The sequence below is a fragment of the Leuciscus leuciscus genome, assembly GCF_965113295.1.
Source record: "Leuciscus leuciscus genome assembly, chromosome: 24".
NCBI lineage: Eukaryota > Metazoa > Chordata > Actinopteri > Cypriniformes > Leuciscidae > Leuciscus > Leuciscus leuciscus.
The window spans coordinates 6,388,819-6,408,754 of record NC_138723.1 but is presented as its reverse complement, the minus strand read 5'-3'; the positions used below and the strand labels follow the sequence as shown (position 1 = coordinate 6,408,754).

General features: G+C 36.2%; 1 protein-coding gene across 1 annotated transcript in view; it reads right to left on the bottom strand.

Moving 5' to 3' along the window:
• The window catches only part of lpar1 (lysophosphatidic acid receptor 1), a 28,622-nt gene extending 10,265 nt beyond the window's left edge, over nucleotides 1–18,357 (bottom strand). Inside the window, exons 1-2 of the mRNA XM_082157695.1 lie at nucleotides 18,094–18,357; nucleotides 6,117–6,872 (exon numbers count right to left, since the gene is read on the bottom strand). Of these exons, the coding sequence (XP_082013821.1) occupies nucleotides 6,117–6,855 (739 nt within the window). The 5' untranslated portion in view covers nucleotides 6,856–6,872; nucleotides 18,094–18,357. The remainder of the gene's footprint in view (nucleotides 1–6,116; nucleotides 6,873–18,093) is intronic.
• Nucleotides 18,358–19,936: the final 1,579 nt, after the last annotated feature.

Sequence of the window (19,936 nt, the reverse complement as noted above, 5' to 3'; positions counted from 1 at the left end):
TAGGGATTTTGATCCGACCAAAGCCATTTATTTTCCTAACGAAGTATACAAACATATCCAACCAATACTGAAATAACCTTGTTAAAACACATTGCAGCTGGTGATTTTTTTTTCTCAGCCTGACACACGTTCACTAAAGCAGAGAGTAATGTTTACGAGCATTATTAATATCCTCAGAGATCCAGGGCACATTTAGTTAGTCAGATTAGTCTGAATAGTAAGGGCAACACTTTATTTTACAGAGTCATTGTTACATATGAAACATTGAGTTGCTAATAATTATAAATTAGGCATAATAACATGCAACTAACCCTAACCAAATCCTAACCACTAACCTATGGAAGCTTGTTTCCGCCACAGAATAAAACATTTTAAAAGATAATTGAGATTTTTTATCTCACAGAGTTTACATCTTGCAATTCTGACTTTATTTCTCAGAATTGCATGATATAAAGTCGAAATTGTGTGTTATAAAGTCAGAATTGAGTGATATTAAGTCACAATTGAAATCAATTGATTCTGACATCTTTTCTCAGAATTGTGAGGTATAAACTCCCAATTGTCAATTATAATTGTGAGAATTGCGAGTTTATATCTCACAAAATAAACGCTATAACACGCAACTGCGACTTTATATCCTGCAATTCTGACTTTATATCTCCCAATTGCGTGTTATAATATCAGAATTGACAGATATAAACACACAATGCTGAGAAAAAGTCAGAATTACGAGTTTATAATCACATTTCTGACTTTATAACTCACAATTGCGACTTCAAATCATAAATATATCATATCATACTTTATTTTATCTCAGAATTGCGAGATAAAAAAAAAAAAGTCATAATTGTGAGATAGAAAGTCACAATTACTTTTTTATTTTTTACTCTGTTGCGGAAACAAGCTTCCATACTAACCCTATAGTAAGTCCATGTAGTTAATTATTATTACTCAGTTCTTAAATGTATAATTACACTGTAACAAAGACAGCTTACAATAAAGTGTGACTTAAGTCAGAAAAAGTGCTATTTGGCCTATAGCTATAACTATATAGCAACAAGTCATATACACCAAAAAAACTAAACAAAAATATTTGTTCCATAGTATAATTTGAAGGATTCTATTATTTAAACATTAATTACACACTGTAATTACCACATATACATCTATTATCTCCAGGGTGAGATCACAGTCTACAAACCGTGCTTTCATCCAGACCCCTTATTATCCATCCTCCCTAGAGGTTCGAGACAAGCTCTGCCTGGTCCAAACAACAACAGCACTGTTTCCTGCACAGCACCATGACTGGCTTCCTTTTCATCCAGGCCAGGCTTCACTGGGGGAGCCGGCGAGGCATGACACTGAAGCAGTGCAAGGCAAACAGTGGAACTGGCCGCAAGACCACTGTGACGGTTCCTCAGCCTACTCAAGGGCTACATTGTTCGTCGACTTGAAGTTGGCACAATAGAGAGAAGGGTAACATATTACGTAGCATTTAAGAAAAGCTGCTTATATATATATATATATATATATATATATATATATATATACAGGGTGCGATTTGTGAAAAAAACAGAGGGGGGGATGTTTTGAAACATTTTTATTCATAAAAATAAATCATGAGAACAAGAACTTCATTCACTGCATTTGCTGCTCTGGACCCTTTTCATTGTTCCCAGCTAGCTAACAAGAGTTTTCGTGCTGAAAAATTACATACTATTACAAATATTTGTACTTGGTGACATTCTGAAAAGCCGTACATGGATCAAAGCTAATGGACAGGATCAGATAAATCAGAGTTTAGATTCTCTGCCCGAGCCCGAATTTGACCCGACCCGACCCGGGCCCTTGATCCAGCACTTGTGTTACAAAATGCAACACGTCACGTGTCATGCTCCTCCACTCGCACGCATCACACCGGCCCGGGATAATAATCTTTAAAAATATTTATTTTGTTTAAAAAATATTCTATATTCTAAAACCTTGTTGAATTAAATTAGAGTTGTAGCCTACTAGGGCTACTCCTCCTAGGCCATCCAAAGTTCATCCAAAGTTCATTTTCTGTGTTCATAATTTTTCACGTTTTATTTTTATTTTATTTTATTTATTTTTTACGTTTCTTCTTTCAGATCCATTTGCGATCCATTTCATTCTGAATAAACAAACAAGGCAGTTTACATGATTTGTCCTTGTTGCATTATTCATTATGATAATAATTAATAAATGCACGCACAATATCCGTGAACTTGATAAATGTTGCAGATATGTTTTACTATGCACAAACAAATGCCTTTCAACTTATGTGTGCAAAATTCAGAAGCAGTAAATGAATGTGCAGCAATTTGTACAAATAGAGTGTCTGTATAGGCCTACTATATGTGTTGTAGCCATTAAATAAGCTCATTTAGTTTCATATTTGTTAAAATATTATTGTTATTTTTTTCCATCTATGTTGATTTATGAAAAGTGAACAGCAGCACGAGTAAGATAGGATGTGCAGTATATATCGGGAGACTTGGAGTGGGTTAGACATGATTTTGACTATTTCATTAAGTTTTGTTTTGTAGAAAGCCTTTCTTTAAAGTGAATTTCGTTCTGTATAAATTGTATCTTAATTTTAATACATTTTTCATCAACGAATTGCGTGTATTTAATAAATAAGAAGCAAATATAGCAGACAAAGGCTATAATCAGAGGCGCCGCCGCGGTTACTTGCACTGCACGATAACTTAAGCGGATCTCATCATAAATTAACCGAAACTAAGTGTATGCCTCAAAGAGAATATTAAGAAATATATCTAAAGAACGCTTGAAATGTCTTTAAACGAAACAATTCAAAACAAAAAGAAATAGGCAACACTCTGATGTAATCCATGCATTTCTCCATATATGCGCATTCACTACGGAAATGGCGATCGTCAACTTCATCTTTGCTTCATCTCAACTTCCCTGGCGCCACCCCTGGGTTTAAATTGGGCTCGGGCTCATAACATACAGTTAATGTGTCGGGCCGGGCCGACAAAGTCAATTCGCCTCATTCGGGCTTCGCGTCTACCGCGCCGCGCGACACGCATCGCGCCGCAGGACCTCTAGACGCGCGTAAACGCGTCTTTACATTGACTTAACATTGAAATCACTCACGCCAGACACTCAAGAGTGAGTGAGTAATCAAAAAACCTTTGCTTAGCCTCAGTTGAGTAAAACACCGTATGTGCAACCTCAGCACTAACTCTGCTTGTCATCATAGAAACAGATAATCAGATTGTGATGTTTATTCCCGCTTCAGTAATATGCTGCATATGCAGCGTAAAAAAAGACCTGCAACCGTCTCGCAAGTGTTGATAGGCTATTACTCGTGAGGTGTAACCAATCATATAGCGCCGTGGGCGGGACATTGAGCAAGTCTGCAGAGTGGTGGTTACAGAGAGGCTGCGGAGCCAGTCAAAGTAGCGCATTTTAAAATAAAAAGGATTTTAATCAAACCACGGATCCGTGATAAGTTTTGTGATCCGCCTCGCCACTAGTGTAGTAGCACTGATCACTTTGAGGGGGGGATAAATTTATCCCCACCGGGGATAAAAATAATTAAGCAGAGGCAGGGATACATTGACCAGAAAGGGGGAAATCCCACGCATCCCCCCCGGCAAATCGCACCCTGTATATATATATACACACACACACACACACACACACACACACACTACCGGTCAAAAGTTTTAGATCGATACGATTTTTAATGTTTTAAAAAAAAAGTATCTTCTGCTCACCATGGCCGCATTTATATGATTAAAAATACAAACAAAAACAGTCATTTTGTGAAATAGTATTACAATTTAAAACAGCTGTTTTCTATGTGAATATATAGTTAAGTGTAATTTATTCCTGTGATCAAAGCTGAATTTTCAGCATCATTACTCCAGTCTTCAGTGTCACATGATCCTTCAGAAATCATTCTAATATGATGATTTGATGCTCAAGAAACATTTATGAATATTGTCAATGTTGAAAACAGTTTTTTACATTTTAATTTCAAAATTCTTTGATGAACAGAAAGTTCAAAAGAACAGCATTTATCTGAAATGGAAAGCTTTTGTAACATTAAACACTACCCTTCAAAAGTTTGGGGTCAGTAAGAATTTTTATTTTATTTTTGGGGGAAATAAATAAAATAAAACAATACTTTTATTCATCAAGGATGAGTTAAACTGATCAAAAGTTACAGTAAAGACATTTATAATGTTAGAAAATATTCTATTTTAAATAAATGCTGTTCTTTTGATGAACTTTCTATTCATCAAAGAATTTTGAAAAAATTACAATTGTACACAACTGTTTTCAACATTGATAATACTAATAAATGTTTCTTGAGCATCAAATCATCATGTTAGAATGATTTCTGAAGGATCATGTGACACTGAAGACTGGAGTAATGATCACTTCAGCTTTCATCTGAGGAATAAATTACATTTTAAAATATATTAAAATAGAAAACAGTGATTTAAAATTGTCATAATATTGCACAATAATACTGTTTATTTTATTGTTTTTTATCAAATAAATGCAGCCTTGGTGAGCAGAAGCTTCTCAGAATACTTCTTTTAAAAACATAAAAAAATCTTACCGATCTAAAACTTTTGACCAGTAGTGTATATATATATATATAATTATGGGCTTTTGGTTATTTTGAACCACAACTTGGAGCCTGGTGTGTAAATTTGTATCATTAAAGGACCTCCCTTGACAGGAAGTGGACAAATGTAATCGCACCAAAAAAAATAAACAATGAGTGTGAACAGCAATTGTAGAGAACGAATTGATCCCCAGAGCAAATCTCCATGTCATAGTGACATCATTAAAGGACAGATTCTCAGAGAACATATGCAATTTGGCTCCATGATGCTCATATCCACAACGTGGTTGACCAAAAAAGATCGTTTCATGTGCTTTTTTGCAAAGATTTAGTGGTCAAGAGTATTGACCTTTATGATTTTTTCCCAACATTTAAAAATGAGATAAAAATCAGTGATGACAGTTTGTTTTTTGATCAAGTCATTGTGGTTTTTGGCCATCTGCTTATGATTGCACCAAAGGATACGATAGCTATTTTGATGTAGATCTATCTGCAAGTAAAAGAGTGTGAGAATTGACCCACACTGCGTTCAAATACTTCCCCACTATAAAGTAGGTGGAAAAGTACTCAGATGGCCCACTAATTCAACAGAGGTTTTGAAGTGTGCATCCAGTGGACACTTTACTATGAGGGAAGGATTTGTGAATGACAGTGAAGCAATTAAACTGATTCTGGTTGGTCACATGACAATGACAACATGAGGGATGAAGTACATCCATATTTAATTTATACTACACACATTCATACACACTTTTTAATGGTCGCAAAGTTTGTTAGATTCATCTATTCAGACAGCATTAGCTGTTTTCGAATTTGGATGCACCATTTCAAATTGCTTCATATGAAGAAAGAGGAACAAATTACTAAAATCTTGTCCTAAAATAATGAAAATGTCTTAAAATGCCCAACAAAATTCCAATTTGTAGTTTGTGTCTGTTAGCATTTAGGCCATCTAGACTATATCAGGGGTGTCCAACCCTGATACAGGAGTGCCTCCATCCCACAGTTTAGTTCCAACCCCAATCAAACACACCTGAACCAGCTCATCATGTTCTTCAAGAGTACTTGAACATAACAGGGAAGTGTGCTGTAGCAGGGCTGGAACTGAACTCTGCAGGACGGTGGCCGTCCAAGAGCAGGGTTGGAATCAGGGTCTATATGCTAGTGCAGGGTTGTCCAATTTTTCCCTGGAGGACCACCATCCCATGCTGGGGAAAGCTGGTGCTAAACTATGCAGGACCCCTGCAGACAAATCCAGCACTGTTGTTCAACAGAATAAGGTTTTGCATGCTGGGACCAGCATGGGATGCTGGTTGCTGTTGGACCTGCTACACCAGCTCTGCTTTCTTAAGAACAAGCACTATACCAGTTCTAATAAACAAGCAACATGGAATTCATGCTGGTTTATGCTGGATTTTTCAGCAGGGGTGTTGGCCCTCCAAGCCTAAAGTACTAATGATGAAACCTGAATGAAAGCAGAACTTACCCAATACAATCACAACAGTTTTCAGCAAGCTCATCATAGTGTCCCTGTTCCGCCGTTGACCTGAGCTGTGCCGGGACATCCTCATGGTTCGCTGACGTACGTACATAAATATGTGGGCGTAAAGAACGACCATCACCACGAAGGTCACCAGGTTGAAGATGGCCCAGAAGCCCAAGTAGGAGTTGCTGTAGAGGGGGGCCATGTTGGAGCAAGTATCTATGGCACAGATGCAGTTCCAGCCCACGCTAGGAATGGCGCCCATGATGATAGACATGGTCCAGATGATGACGATAACTACAACTACTCGTCGATTGCTCATGCGGGTATGGAGCTGCATGCGGAACACAGTTATGTGGCGCTCAATGGCTATAGCTAACAAGTTAGCAACTGAGGCTGTTAGGCTTGTATCGATGAGGCCTTGGCGAAGCAACCACGTGCTGACTGTAAGCCTTCTCGTATTGGGTCCCGTGTTGAACATCAAGTAGAAATAGGCAAGTCCCGCAAAGAAGTCCGCAGCTGCTAGGTTGGCCATTAGATAGTAGATTGGAAAATGAAATCGGCGGTTGACGTAGATGGCCACCATCACGAGCAGGTTAGCTAGCATAATAAAAATACACACTGTAATCCCAAGTCCCATCACTAGCTTGCTTACGGCGTTCCATTCTGTGGCCAGATACTTGTGACTACGATTGTAAAAAAAGGCAATGGTTTCATTGTAGTAGCATTGTCCGTCGTCCATCCTGAAAGGTTATGTTTCTGAAAAAAAAATATCAAAAAAAGTGTTAGAGCTTCAGCATTATTTGAAATCTAATGAAAGGTCACATATGGCTTAAAGGCTTGCATTATTTATGGCATGTAATTTCACATTGATGCCATACACAGTAGACTTGCCACCCACATGCATTGATGCCAGTTGATTTAGAGCGATAGGCACAATGATCATAATTCTGAAATAAAGTGTTTTTTTGTGTGTGTGTGTTTTTTTTTTGTTTTTTTTTTGTGACAGTGCAGAGGAACATTTATAATGCATGTTACATCCACATAAATTAACTGGTAATAAACCTCTCAACATCGTGCACTTATTTAATTCAACAGTATGTCCAGAACACAGTGAAATGTTTCACATATCAGCTTTTTAGCATGCAGTTTCCATCTGGTCCTGTTTTATTAGCATGTTAACGCATAATGTTGACCAGGAAAGGCCAACTAAACACTGAAACAAAAATTACAGCTTGCATAAACACACAAATGGGGAAAATGGTAGTCTGAAGCATGGGATTCTAACTCTCAACACTAATTATTAAACACATCAATGCAGGACTGAATTGGGCGATTCTTCCTCTCCAAACACCAAACACAGGAAATAGGCCCCATTTGGGCATTGCAAGATAATTTAACCCTTATTATGTGTAAGAAAGTAATCAGTAAAGTTCAGCAGGGTTTCATTATTTTTCAAGAATCATTGTGGTAACATTTGTCTAAAGTCTCAATATCTAAATTTGTTTAAATTGCATTCATGAAGTTATTAAACCTTTAAAATGACTTTATGGAAAAATGTGTCATTTACCAACACATAAATTGAGTAATCTACCAATGGTTGTTCTTTTACCAGCAATTACAATGGATAGGGACTAGAGCTTTTAATCCTTAAAAAGCCATACATGTGATGTTAGTTATTAGTCACTTTGGATGTATTGAAATTTCCTTCTCACTCACTTTCACTGTATTGAAAAGTGTGACCAAGGTTTTCTCAAAAATGCACACTTTGTTTTCCACAGAAGAAAGTTGAACAACATGTAATTGAATAAACAATGTGAGTTTTAGGTTGTGTTTGAAAACCTGGTTGCATTGAAACATTGAACACTTTTAAATAGAACCATTTATTGTAACTATTAAAACTTCAAAACAGACATTTCTTTGAGCTCACATGCAGCTATCTGAGGCTCAGCATGCTATCAATTGTTTAGAATTCAAATGCCAAGCAAGAGTGGATGACCTTTCCACAGTTATTGTGTACTTCTAAAGCTATCATCACCACACATTGGTCCATAGTGCTGGGAGACAGACAGACAGATCCTGTCATTGTGTGTCAATGTGTTTTATCATATAGCCTCAGGCCTCTGATCTCGCTAAACTAAAGGCAATGAACAAGAGTGGTCTGTGCACAAATGTCTGTGAACTTCCTCTCTCAGCTGCAGCAATGCTCAAAGCCACATTTTCAGCACTGTTGCTGAACCCATCCTCAATGGATAAAGACAGAGAAAAGGAAATTCCAGAACGGCCTTGGCTGAGTGCATTTGATAACATTGTATCTTCACAGTTCGGCTGTATCTCCTGCTAAAACAACAGTGCAAGACTGCAACTCAAGGAAACATTATGTGAAAGTAAACCGTTGTTCTAAACAGTGTTTAGAAGGGCTACATAATTTAATTAATAAAAATAATTACCAGTCACTTTGCACTCTCTCATTTTCTAGTTGATTCACCCAAATTAGCTTTTCTACAGACATAATTTGACTTCTTGCAATTTCTTTTGACCATTCATACAGTATTTTTTTTAAACATGGTTTAAAGTGTCCAAATACTTTTTGGCACCATTGTAGTTTCAATACACACAACACTGACATATTAATGACATAAATTAATAAAATAAAAATACAAGAGTTTAAATAAATGAGACAAAGACCTTAATCCTCAATATTGAATATCATCACAAGCAAACAATACTATGCCATATAGATACTCTGCACAGTACAAACTCTACAAACTTTCTGAGAATGAGGTTAGGGAATGAGCAACGGCACCAGTCTTGAATTATTTCAGTATTGGTCCCTTGCCTGACTGAAATTACAATGCAGGCATTGTTCTGCACCCATCCTATCAAAAAAAACAAAACAAAAAAAAAACAATGAAACTGGATTTTTACAAAGAATAAATTGTTAGCATTAGTGCATAGGCTCTGTGAAGCAATACTCCAATGTGATTCAGACACAAATGTTACTAATTTATGCCATAATTAGGCAGGCATGTGAAAGCTGTAAACAACGAGGTGGATGAACTCAGGAACTCAGGTAAAGTGGTGATGGATTCAAATCGACTTTTTGAGGGCAATTCTAGGTAACACTTTATTTTCAGGTGACATAGTTACACGTTACTACATGTACTATAATAGTAATAACAGTAAATTAGGCATAATTACACGTAACTAAACCTAAACCAAACCCTAACTGTAACTCTACAGTGATTACATGTAGTTTTGAGTAAGTAACTTATTTGATTAAGTATCACCTTAAAATAAAGTGAAACCTAATTCTGTACTAAAGATATAGGCTATAGTATTACAAAAGATAATGTGTCATATAGGCTACAGGCAAGGCTCTCGATTACAATTAATGTAATGTAATGTACCAAATGCTTGTTGTATTCCTTATTTGCAAGTTGCTTTGGATAATGCAGAAATGTACTAATTGTTCAGTAACACTTTATTTCGATCGTCCACCTAAAACATTCTACTGACTATAAGTAACTTTGCAACTACATGTCAACTAACTCTCAGTATTAGTAGACTGTCTGCTTAATTTCTGCTAACACTTTATTTTGATGCTCCTTAACAGACATTCTACAGACTATAAGTAACTTTATAACTTTATAACTAACCTAATAGTAAACTAAATAACACAATGAGAGTTAGTTGACATGTAGTTGCAAAGTTACTTATAGTTAGTAGAATGTTTAAAGTGGACCATCAGAATAGTGTAACCAACTGTTCTATATGCTAACTAAATATATACAATACTATATTATTATACCAGCCGAATATATGTTTTGCAATAGTTGAACTTCTGCTTTGTTTCATTAAAAAAACCACATCCATCTGACCCCATTAGACACTTCTAATTTGGGAGGAAGTTGTTTGTTTCACTCTGAACATTGTAACCACAATTGTTCCCCTGGAGCAAAACTCTGTAAGACAACAAGACAGTGTCAAAAAACCTGTTTTGACATGTTCTTCCATGGACTTGAACCTCAGGTTTCTCTCGGACTCGGTTGCAGATGTGCTGATGGTCTCTTTCACCTACTGTCTCTAGCACCCTTAGGCTCATACAAGCCTCCAAATATTTGGTTTGGAGTGCACACCATACACACAGTGTCCCTATATTACATAATTCTCAGACAGCCTCTGTCTATGAAAACAGATAAATACATATACTGTGTAAATAAATAAATAAGGGAAGTGCAATGTTGCGTAAAGCACCAAATTGTCATACTTGAGTAAAAGTAAAAATGCCTTCATGGAAAGTGAAGTAAAAGTTAAAGGTACTTATCCGGATAAAAAAGTAATTGATTTAAAATATACTTAAGTATCAAAAGTATTGCGTACAGCCTCAGGAAGAGGCTACAACATTACAGATGGACTGCATGAATGACACAAAAACAGTACCAACTTACTTTGTTATTGCTTATCACAAAGAACCAGCCACAACTTGATTAATTTATTTGGAAACCTCAATCTTGAAACACAATGTGTTTAAAGTTAGGCATCAAATCCCCCTAAAGAAAGGGTTTGATCTGCACAACAAATGTTACAAAACCGTTTTGAAGTTCAGTAGAGTTTGCTGAGAACTCTGGGCAGTTTCAGTGTAATTTTCTGTTTTGGCCTTGAGTTGTTAGTTCAGTACTAGAAGTTAGGTGGCCTTGAATTCTCATCTAAAACACAAGAAAAGAGAAAATGGGAAAACATAACCTAGCTCACTTCTACAAACCAGCGGATTACACCTAAACCTGAAACCCAACCAGCCTGCTAAATAGCCATTTAGTTAGTAGTATCTTAACAACATGGTTCAAACAGAAGTAAGCAAAACCGCAAAATGGCCAAACTGCTAAAAAGCAAAGTGACCAAGAACCTTTAGTTTTCATTTTGTTTCTGCAGTTTGAAAGAGCTTGCCCAATCAAACTTTCCAGAAAAGTTCACTCCAGCTGGGAAACACTCTTGAACTACCATGAGTCCGTGGCGATTACGTATAGGTGTGGTTCTTTGACGTGGACATTTTCTGCGGTTCATTTCTATTGTTCAGTCCGTCGAGGTCAGACTCGACTGAAATCATGAACACCCTGGAGATCAAATGTATTTCACAATTATTTTCATCCCAAGGGAAGAGAGTATCTCTTATGTGCAAATCAGCGAAGGACATCCTAACATTGCACAAAGCAATTTCTGATGGCTCAATGTGGCAAAGGCTTCATCCATCTGCCTAAAGCAGGGTTGTCCAATCCTGCTCCTGGATGGCCACACTGAACCAGACTTCCCGGCATGTGTGTTGGATCAGGTTGGCGCTAAACTCTGCAGGACGTTGGCTCTCCAGGAGCAGGACTGGACATCCTCTTCGCAACACTTGGTGGCGGCACTCCACTGGAGAATGGAGTTGGTTAGTCTGGTGGCACACCACGCCAAAAAGACGTGTAGGGATCCAAGGGAGGCAGTGGCACCTCCCAAAGTTAAGAAGCCACATAAATGGAGCATGATTGGCGTGCAAAAATCTGTGATATCCGGGTCTGTAGAGCCAGTCCATGGGCAACGGAGAGCTCTGGACGTCCTACACAACTGTGTCTAATTCTTCGTTGTTACATCCTCAGGTACTCTTCATGTCATATTGACTTATCGTATGGCGCCATCAGAAAACTATTGGAGAGTCACCATTCGTTTGTCTTGTGGAAGGTGGAAGGAAAGAGCTCTCAGTACTTTAACTACTTCCTCTAATTCCTTTTCTGATCCTATTTCTGAAACCTGACTGGTCAGCTGTGGTGGCACGGTGACTGGAGTGCACTCAGCTAAAAGTTAATTTTGTAACTATATTTAAAAACACAATGTCATCAACTCATTTTGGAACCCAGAGAAACGAAACACTTTGACTTGCACTGATTGATCGCACTTCTATGGTAACCAGTAAAACACAGTGACACAGACTAAAGCACGTTACCAAATAAAGGAAACACAAATGCACAAACATAGAGCAATATCATCTACACAATCCATGCATTATCTGATGCGGAGTGGCTGTGTTTACATTGCATCACTGTTTGAAATAATCCAAATCTAAAATCCAAATCCAATCAAAACTGTTACAATTGTAATTGCATTGCATGAGTTAAACAGGGGCATACCATGACAATTAAACCAAATGTAAAATCAGCCTTAAATATGGTTTTCAACAAACAGTCAAGGAATCAAGTTCAAAATACATCACCAATCTGAATCAATTCCATAGATTCAGACAGATTTGCTGAAGTCTAATCGTTCAGACTGATTTGTATAGGATTGATTTGAAAATAACTTTTGTCTGCCATAATGTGAGTCACAGTCAAAACCAACCTTAACATGGACAGTTGTTTTAGGAAATGTTGACAGCCCTGTACTGTATAGTGAGATATCTCACAATTCAAGCATACAATCCTCCAGTTCTTCAGAAACTCTAGATGATGGAATCTACATTTGGATCTTCATGGTTCAGTAATTTTTAGATCTGAACAAGGGAATTGTTTGGTGAATGCAATCAACCTATAAGTTAACTTAGCTGTGTATGGTGGCATTATCTGCCTGAATGATATGAATGTCATGGCAGAACAGTGTTTAAACCTGGATAGGAAGCATCTGGTCCTTTAAAGTGCTCTTATATTCCATGGAAGCTATAAAACCTTGCAAAACAATCATCAGACCTAATGACTCCCACAAGATGGCTGCCAAAATCATTATGAAACACAATGATTAACATTTGGAAAATTCACTTGGATGAAGGAAATAGGATAAATGATTATTTCGAATTTTTCCCATCACTCAAACATAATTGTTTTGTGCTCCTTTTTATTTTATTTTATTTTTTAAAGCTATAGTGGTTTCCAAATGACTACTCCCTGACATGACATTGCTCAGTTTTTGCTCAGAGTGGGTCACGGGGGTTCAATTTTGTGGTAAGTTTGAGGTTATACTTTTGTGGTGTTCATAACCAATCCTGTAAAGTATCCATCTGTCTCCATTAAATAAATAGTTAATCCAGAATTGAAAATTATGTCTTCATTTATTCAAAACTCATATGACTATCTTTCTTAATGAAACGAAAAGGAATATAGAAATGCCCTGACTACTCTTAAAAATCAAAATAAAAGTGGAATGGATGTTCAGTGTTATTTTATAATATTATAGTTTCAATAGTAATAATACTATTATTTTTTGATTAGCTTTTTTTTCTTTTTCTTAAAGTTTTTGTCTTATTCTGAGTTTAATTTGTGGTTGTTTTTGTTTTTTTCTTGTGCTTTTGTCATTAGTATTACTATAAAGGTTTAATTTATTTTTGTTTAATTTTTGTTTTAAGAATAGTTTTAGTAGACAATAATAACCCTGGGATGGATATATGGGCTTTCAAGCTCAAACAAATGACAAAAAGCGGCATAAAAGTATCATAAAATAAGTCTATATGACTGTTTTCCAAGTCGTATAAAGCCATATAATGGATTTGCATGAGGAACATACCAAATATGAGATGGTCAAGATCCAATACACCAGGTTTGACGTCAACCTCACATCAATGGTTGTCACCCGTCATCACTGACAAACCTGGTGTCATCAATACATGTAAACCATTACAGAGAAGCAGCGTGAACTTTCTTCATAATATCTCCTTTTGGGTTAAATGGAGGAAGAAAGTCATTTCGAACAACATGAGGGTAAATATGTTTATTTTTGAGATTTCTTATTAGATTTTCCTTCATAAATGAGGTAATTTTGGTGTTGTGAATCATGGAGCCACAACTCTGTTTGCTTTGAACTGCGAGTTTTCTTTTGTTATTAAGACATTTTATACACACATACTGCTAATTGGCAGTCAACTTAGTGATTCATCTCCACAGCTGCATTTGTTATTCTAATGTAGTTACTTTTAGCCCTTATGACGTGGTTCTGTTATTTTAAACACCCTTATATGTCAAAATTGTTTACTCAGTTTTCATTCTTAAGGATATTACAAGTAGGGTCAAACATGTACCCAACGCAAGTTACTCTATGTTGTTAATCTTCTCGACTCAACTCTCTTGGCAACATCTCCGCGTGAGATGAGGGACTTCCTGTGTCATTCACTGTTTTATAGAACACCCAACTTGAAACCAGTTAAACGTGGTCTCATTAAACTGGCAGAACTGAGTGAATTATAACATGCTAACTAGCAGTAACAATTATAATCTTGACTTTTGAAGCTTTACGAGGATTACTTAAATGGGTAATAGATGAATAAGCTGGATTCACAAATGAATGTGATCTAATGAACTTGATATGTTGTTTTACAAGCATGACAGATCATTTAAATAGAGTATTCACTGACATCAAAGTATTAAAACTTCAGGAAGAAGCCAAAAGGTGATTGAATGCACTCTTCTGAACTATTAAACTCAAGTTTCCCCCATAACCATGAGGCTGGATGAGATCACAGTTGTGTCACAGTTGTGTATGGGTGTGTCCTGGATTCATATGGGCTGCACACTCCAACATTTCCAACAATGCATCTTGTATAGACTATATGCCAAATGTGAGACACACATTTTAATACAAACAAATAACTTGCAACTTATTAAAAAACTAGTTTTACTGATTAGTCTTTGACTCTCAGAAAACCAGTCAAGTACAGGTTATATTTTCTAAAGAAGGTAGATTTTGAATATTAAATTAAGATCGTTATTAAGACCATTACTTTTTTTTCTTTTTTGCATAAGGCAATTATTTTCATAATTATTTCCATTTTCTAGGCTTTTATACCATTATTTTCATAAACATTAAGTATGCCATTCCCCACCCCCTCTCATAATTCTCTACCACAGTGGGGGAAATCATATTTTAATTAAATATAAATGAAGAGTTCAGATGCAAAAGCCTCTAAATGCCATCTGAAATTTTCTCATATAATGATCATTTTTATCAAGCTTGTATATTTAAGTTAAGTAATTTCACTTAATTGACAGTTAATAGGTAATCTTCATTGCCATTTAAGTGAAATTATTGAATTTAAATATACGAGCTTGATAAAAATGATCATTCTATGAGAAAATTTCAGATGGCATTTAGAGGCTTTTGCATCTGAACTCTTCAAATATAAATTAAATATACATATTTCAACTTAATATTACAGTAAATATAATTTTATTGTATTGATTTTATATATCATGTATGTTACAGCTTTTAATTGAAGCTGACATTTAAAAAAAAACTCATTGTATTACATAAATGTTTTACTTGAATGTGGTTAAACAAAAATAAATAAAAAAATAAAAAAATCAGAACAGAGTTTGGGAGAAACTAACAAATTTTCATGAAAATAATGTATTTTTACACCTTTACACCTACAAAAGGCTTATATATATATATATATATATATATATACATACTGTATATATATATGTTTATATACTGTATAGAATACACCCCATTTGTGTGTGTGTGTGTGCGCGTGTGTGTGTGCGCGCGCGTGTGTGTGTGTGTGTGTGTGTGTGTGTGTGTGATACACCCAACAAGTAAGCAAGTCATCACAAAGTTACAACAGCCTGCCACAATACATACAGTGAGCTTGTCTTTGAAAGTTAACCAGACTAGACGCCATAAACTCCAGTAAGGACATAAAACAATCTAAAGATAACAGCTTGACACCAACACCACAACAAAGCATTATCCTATGAAGATAACCAACAGTTTAGAAATCAATAAACCTTATAGCTGAGCTAAACTGTTTTGACATCTGCAACTACAACATTCAAAGCAACAAACCACACATCTCAAAAGATCACATATATCAAAATACAATATCTTATTTATACCACTGACTGGGTGGCCATTAAAATAGCACACAATAGAGCACAACCATCAAGCACAACCTGCAACAAGTCACGGGACCTCCCATTTCGACCTATTTATTTAGAAAGCGCCATTGCATCTATAATTGAAGGCCACTGAACACATTTTGGAGTTTGATATCTCCCTTCAGCAGCTCTGACACACAGCAGGAAGGGCAGGAACCAGCACTGGCATCCCAGCTCCGATCGGCTCCACAGCTGCTCCCAGTCCTGACCTGGGAGGCCATGGAGTACCATGTGTGTTTTTTGTAAAGGGGAGGCTTTCCTGTCTCTGTCTAGCTTGCGTCAGACCAAAAACCTTGGCACTAAACATGTTAAGTCTACCCATTTTAAAAGAGCACAATGCAGAAAAAAAAAAAAAAAAAAAAAATTGTACTTTCATGCCGTGTGTATTTTACTCTACAGTCGACACAAGGTTCAAACAAATACTACCAATCACAAGTCTGAGATACACCTGACTGCACAATGTAAACCTGAATAAGTTGACAAAAAAAAATAAAAAAAAAATAGGTCATCGGTTACATCAAAATTGTATAAGCTAAAAAAATAAATAAAAAAAAGGATTAGTTCACATCAAAATGAAAATTCTGTCATCATTTGCTCAGCCTCAAGTTGTTTCAAAACTGTATGAATTTTTCTTCTGCCGAACACAAAAGATGATATTTTGAAGAATGTCGTAACCAGTCGATGGACCCCATTGACTTCCATAGTATCTTTTTCGACATTCCTCAAAATATCTTGTTTGTGTGTTCAGCAGAAGAAAGAAACGCATACAGGTTTGAAACAACTTGAGGGTGAGTAAATAATGACAGAATTTTCATTTCGAAATGAACTATTCCTTTAAGTTTAAGAAAAGTGTAAGCAAGCAAGTATTTTAATTGCTCTTAACTTGAAATATTTTAGTAAGCCAATTCATTCATAAATTGAACTTAAAATGATCATGTGATCTCAACTTAAATATTTTTAGTAGAGGAAACTTGGCTATAGCTTTAACTAGTTAGTTCAGTAAATGCTAAAATCCCAGCCCAGTTTCAGCTAAATTTAAGTTTGTCTAAATGAAAAGAAACAAGTTCATAAAACACAAAACAATTCAGATTACTTCAAATGTGTCAGTTTTATGAACTCAAAAGAAAAAGAAAGTAAAAAAAAAAAAACTCATGTCAATTTGATTGAACTAATTTGTTAAAGTTTACCCTACTCAAACGAATGAAATATTTTGAGCGTTAGGGTTTACAGTGCATCCCAGGAACGTCAAATAGAAGATTTTGCTTTGTTTTGGTCTAAACTTTATCCTTAAATTTCCATTTAAGTTATTTGATAGTTTTGATGAGGTTCCGTTCACTCTGTGAATTGCCTAAATGCAGCTTAACTGTGGTTCCATGTGTAATCTCACTACAACTAAGTGTGACCACATCATGACACAGGCTAATGAAATGAAAATAAATGAAGTCCTTGACATGATTTTCCATTTTATCCTACACAGTCCACTCAGATCGGGACCAAACACACCTACTCATACTGTTTACTGCAAAATAAGATACTACAAGGCGTGTATTTTGGGAGCCGGCCAGAAGAGCCAGGAATGTTTGACTGCTATCAATCTGAATTTCAAACCAGAACCGGTTGGTACAGCAGTACCTACACACAACACAGTATGAAACAATTCCCCTTTTGTTAGGTACATGTTATCATCTTCTTGTGAGTGTTTAGTCTGTGTGGAAGTGAGGGGGAGGTATTAGTGTAAATTGGGGCAAACACTGAAGTTTGACACCTTTTGGGAACAGGGTGGGCACCTATGCATACCCCTAAAAAGCTTTATAAAAAATTAAAGAAAATCCAAAAAAGGTCTGATTTATATCTTCTAATGTATGCATCACTAAACTAATATGATGGAGGATGCATTAATTATTAGAGAGTAAAAATATATTTTTTTTTTCCAGTTCCTCAGCCTCTTCTGCCGAACACTGCAACGTGTTACTTTTCTGAGATACGAAATTAGCTTTTGCTGCATATGCATATACTTAATATACGGGGAAAAACAAATCTCATGTATCATTTTCATATATTAAAGCTTGAGATTTAATACTTACTTGCAGCAGTGACAGTGAACTCCAACAAAGTTATTCCAAAACTGAATAGTAACTCCTCAAAAAAAGTACTAAAAGCTGGCGTCTGGTTAAGAGAGAGGGCTCGATTGTTGTTCAGCGCTGTTTAGTCCACGGCTGTTTGTGAATATTCATTTTATTCCCTCGCAGTCGCGCGCATACGGCATGTGAGCTGGGATAATTCACCTCTGTCCCGTTACTCGGAGAACAACTGCAGCACTGAGACTCAGCAGCAACACTCTCACAGAGAGGAGAGTGAAAGAGAGAGATGTGAGGGTGACGTCACACACACACACGCACCCAAATGCAAACACTCACTGTAGGCGCGCTGGCGTAGTGCGTAATTGAAAACACATTGTCAGCTCACTCAGTAAATTTTATAAGCTGTGAGGGAACTACCTATCTTACAGTGTATGTGCTTGCGATTCATGATGATAACTTTTTTAAATGTTGACTATAGTCATATAGCCATCTATCTATCTATCTATCTATCTATCTATCTATCTATCTATCTATCTATCTATCTATCTATCTATCTATCTATCTATCTATCTATCTATCTATCTATCTATCTATCTATCTATCTATCTATCTATCTATCTCACTTTAATCAATAAGTTTGGTTGGTTTTTAAAAGATGAAAATGATTTAAACTGACCTCATGGTCCACAAAAATTACCTTGATACCAAATGGTCAAAAGTGTCTACACACACAGGCGAGATTTATTTTTCCAACACTGAATCTAATAATACACACTTTTAACTATTCAAAATGTGTATTGGTCAATCTCAGGCAACTTTAATTACATTTTTACAAGGTTTCTAAGCAGAAGATGGACGCATGTTTTCTCAGTCCTGTTACCGAAAGCCATGTGCCATTTAAAAAGCATGTTTAAAGCATGTCAATTAATACCTTTGTTTTCGCCACAAGAAAGTGTTTATTTTTAAAGAAATTGTTGGTTATACGTTCAAATAATTGATATTTGTGACAAAAAAAGTGTATTTTAATTTAAAAAAAACTTTTTATTTTTTTATTTTAAAGAAGACCGAAGACCAGTGGCTCAGTGGTTCATGTAGATTGTCTACAAACCGAAAGGTTGGTGGTTCAATCCCCGGTTCCACCTGACCAAGTGTCGAGGTGTCCATGAGCAAGACACCTAACCCCAGCTGCTCCCGACGAGCTGGATGGCGCCTTGCATGGCTGACACCGCCGTCGGTGTGTGAATAAGTGAGTGAATGGGTGAATGTGAGGCTATGTAAAGCGCTTTGGTGGCCATAGGTCTGTGAAAGTGCTATATAAATGCAGTCCATATATATATATATTAATTTTTTTTTTAGAAAAAGAAAAAAGAAAAAAATAGTAACATGAATGAACATTGGGTAACAGGAATAAGTGTATATATGTGTGTGTTTGAGAGACAGTGTACATGACTGTGTGTGCATAAGGTTTATGTGTTGAAGTGGTGTACTATGTGCTAGAAGTACTTCACAGCGAAGGAGGTGGAACGAGAAAGAAGGAGAGAGAGAAGAAGTGAGAGGGAGGGAGAAACAGGGAAGTTAAGACAAAAAAGCGAGAAAAGAGAGGGTTCCGGGTGTGTTTCGCTCCTTCCCTTGCAATATGCCATTAGTGGGTGTTTCTGGCACCTGTGTAGTATGGGTTTTCTCCATCTTCTACAAAATATAAAAAAGATAAAGACAAAACGTTTAAGTCACTTCGTGGTGGACTGGCTTCCTGGAAGTATGGTGTTCACATTGTAAAAATAAAATGTTAATGTCTACAATATAAGTAATTGCAACCTTAAAACTTATAATTCAGGTGAATAGTGTA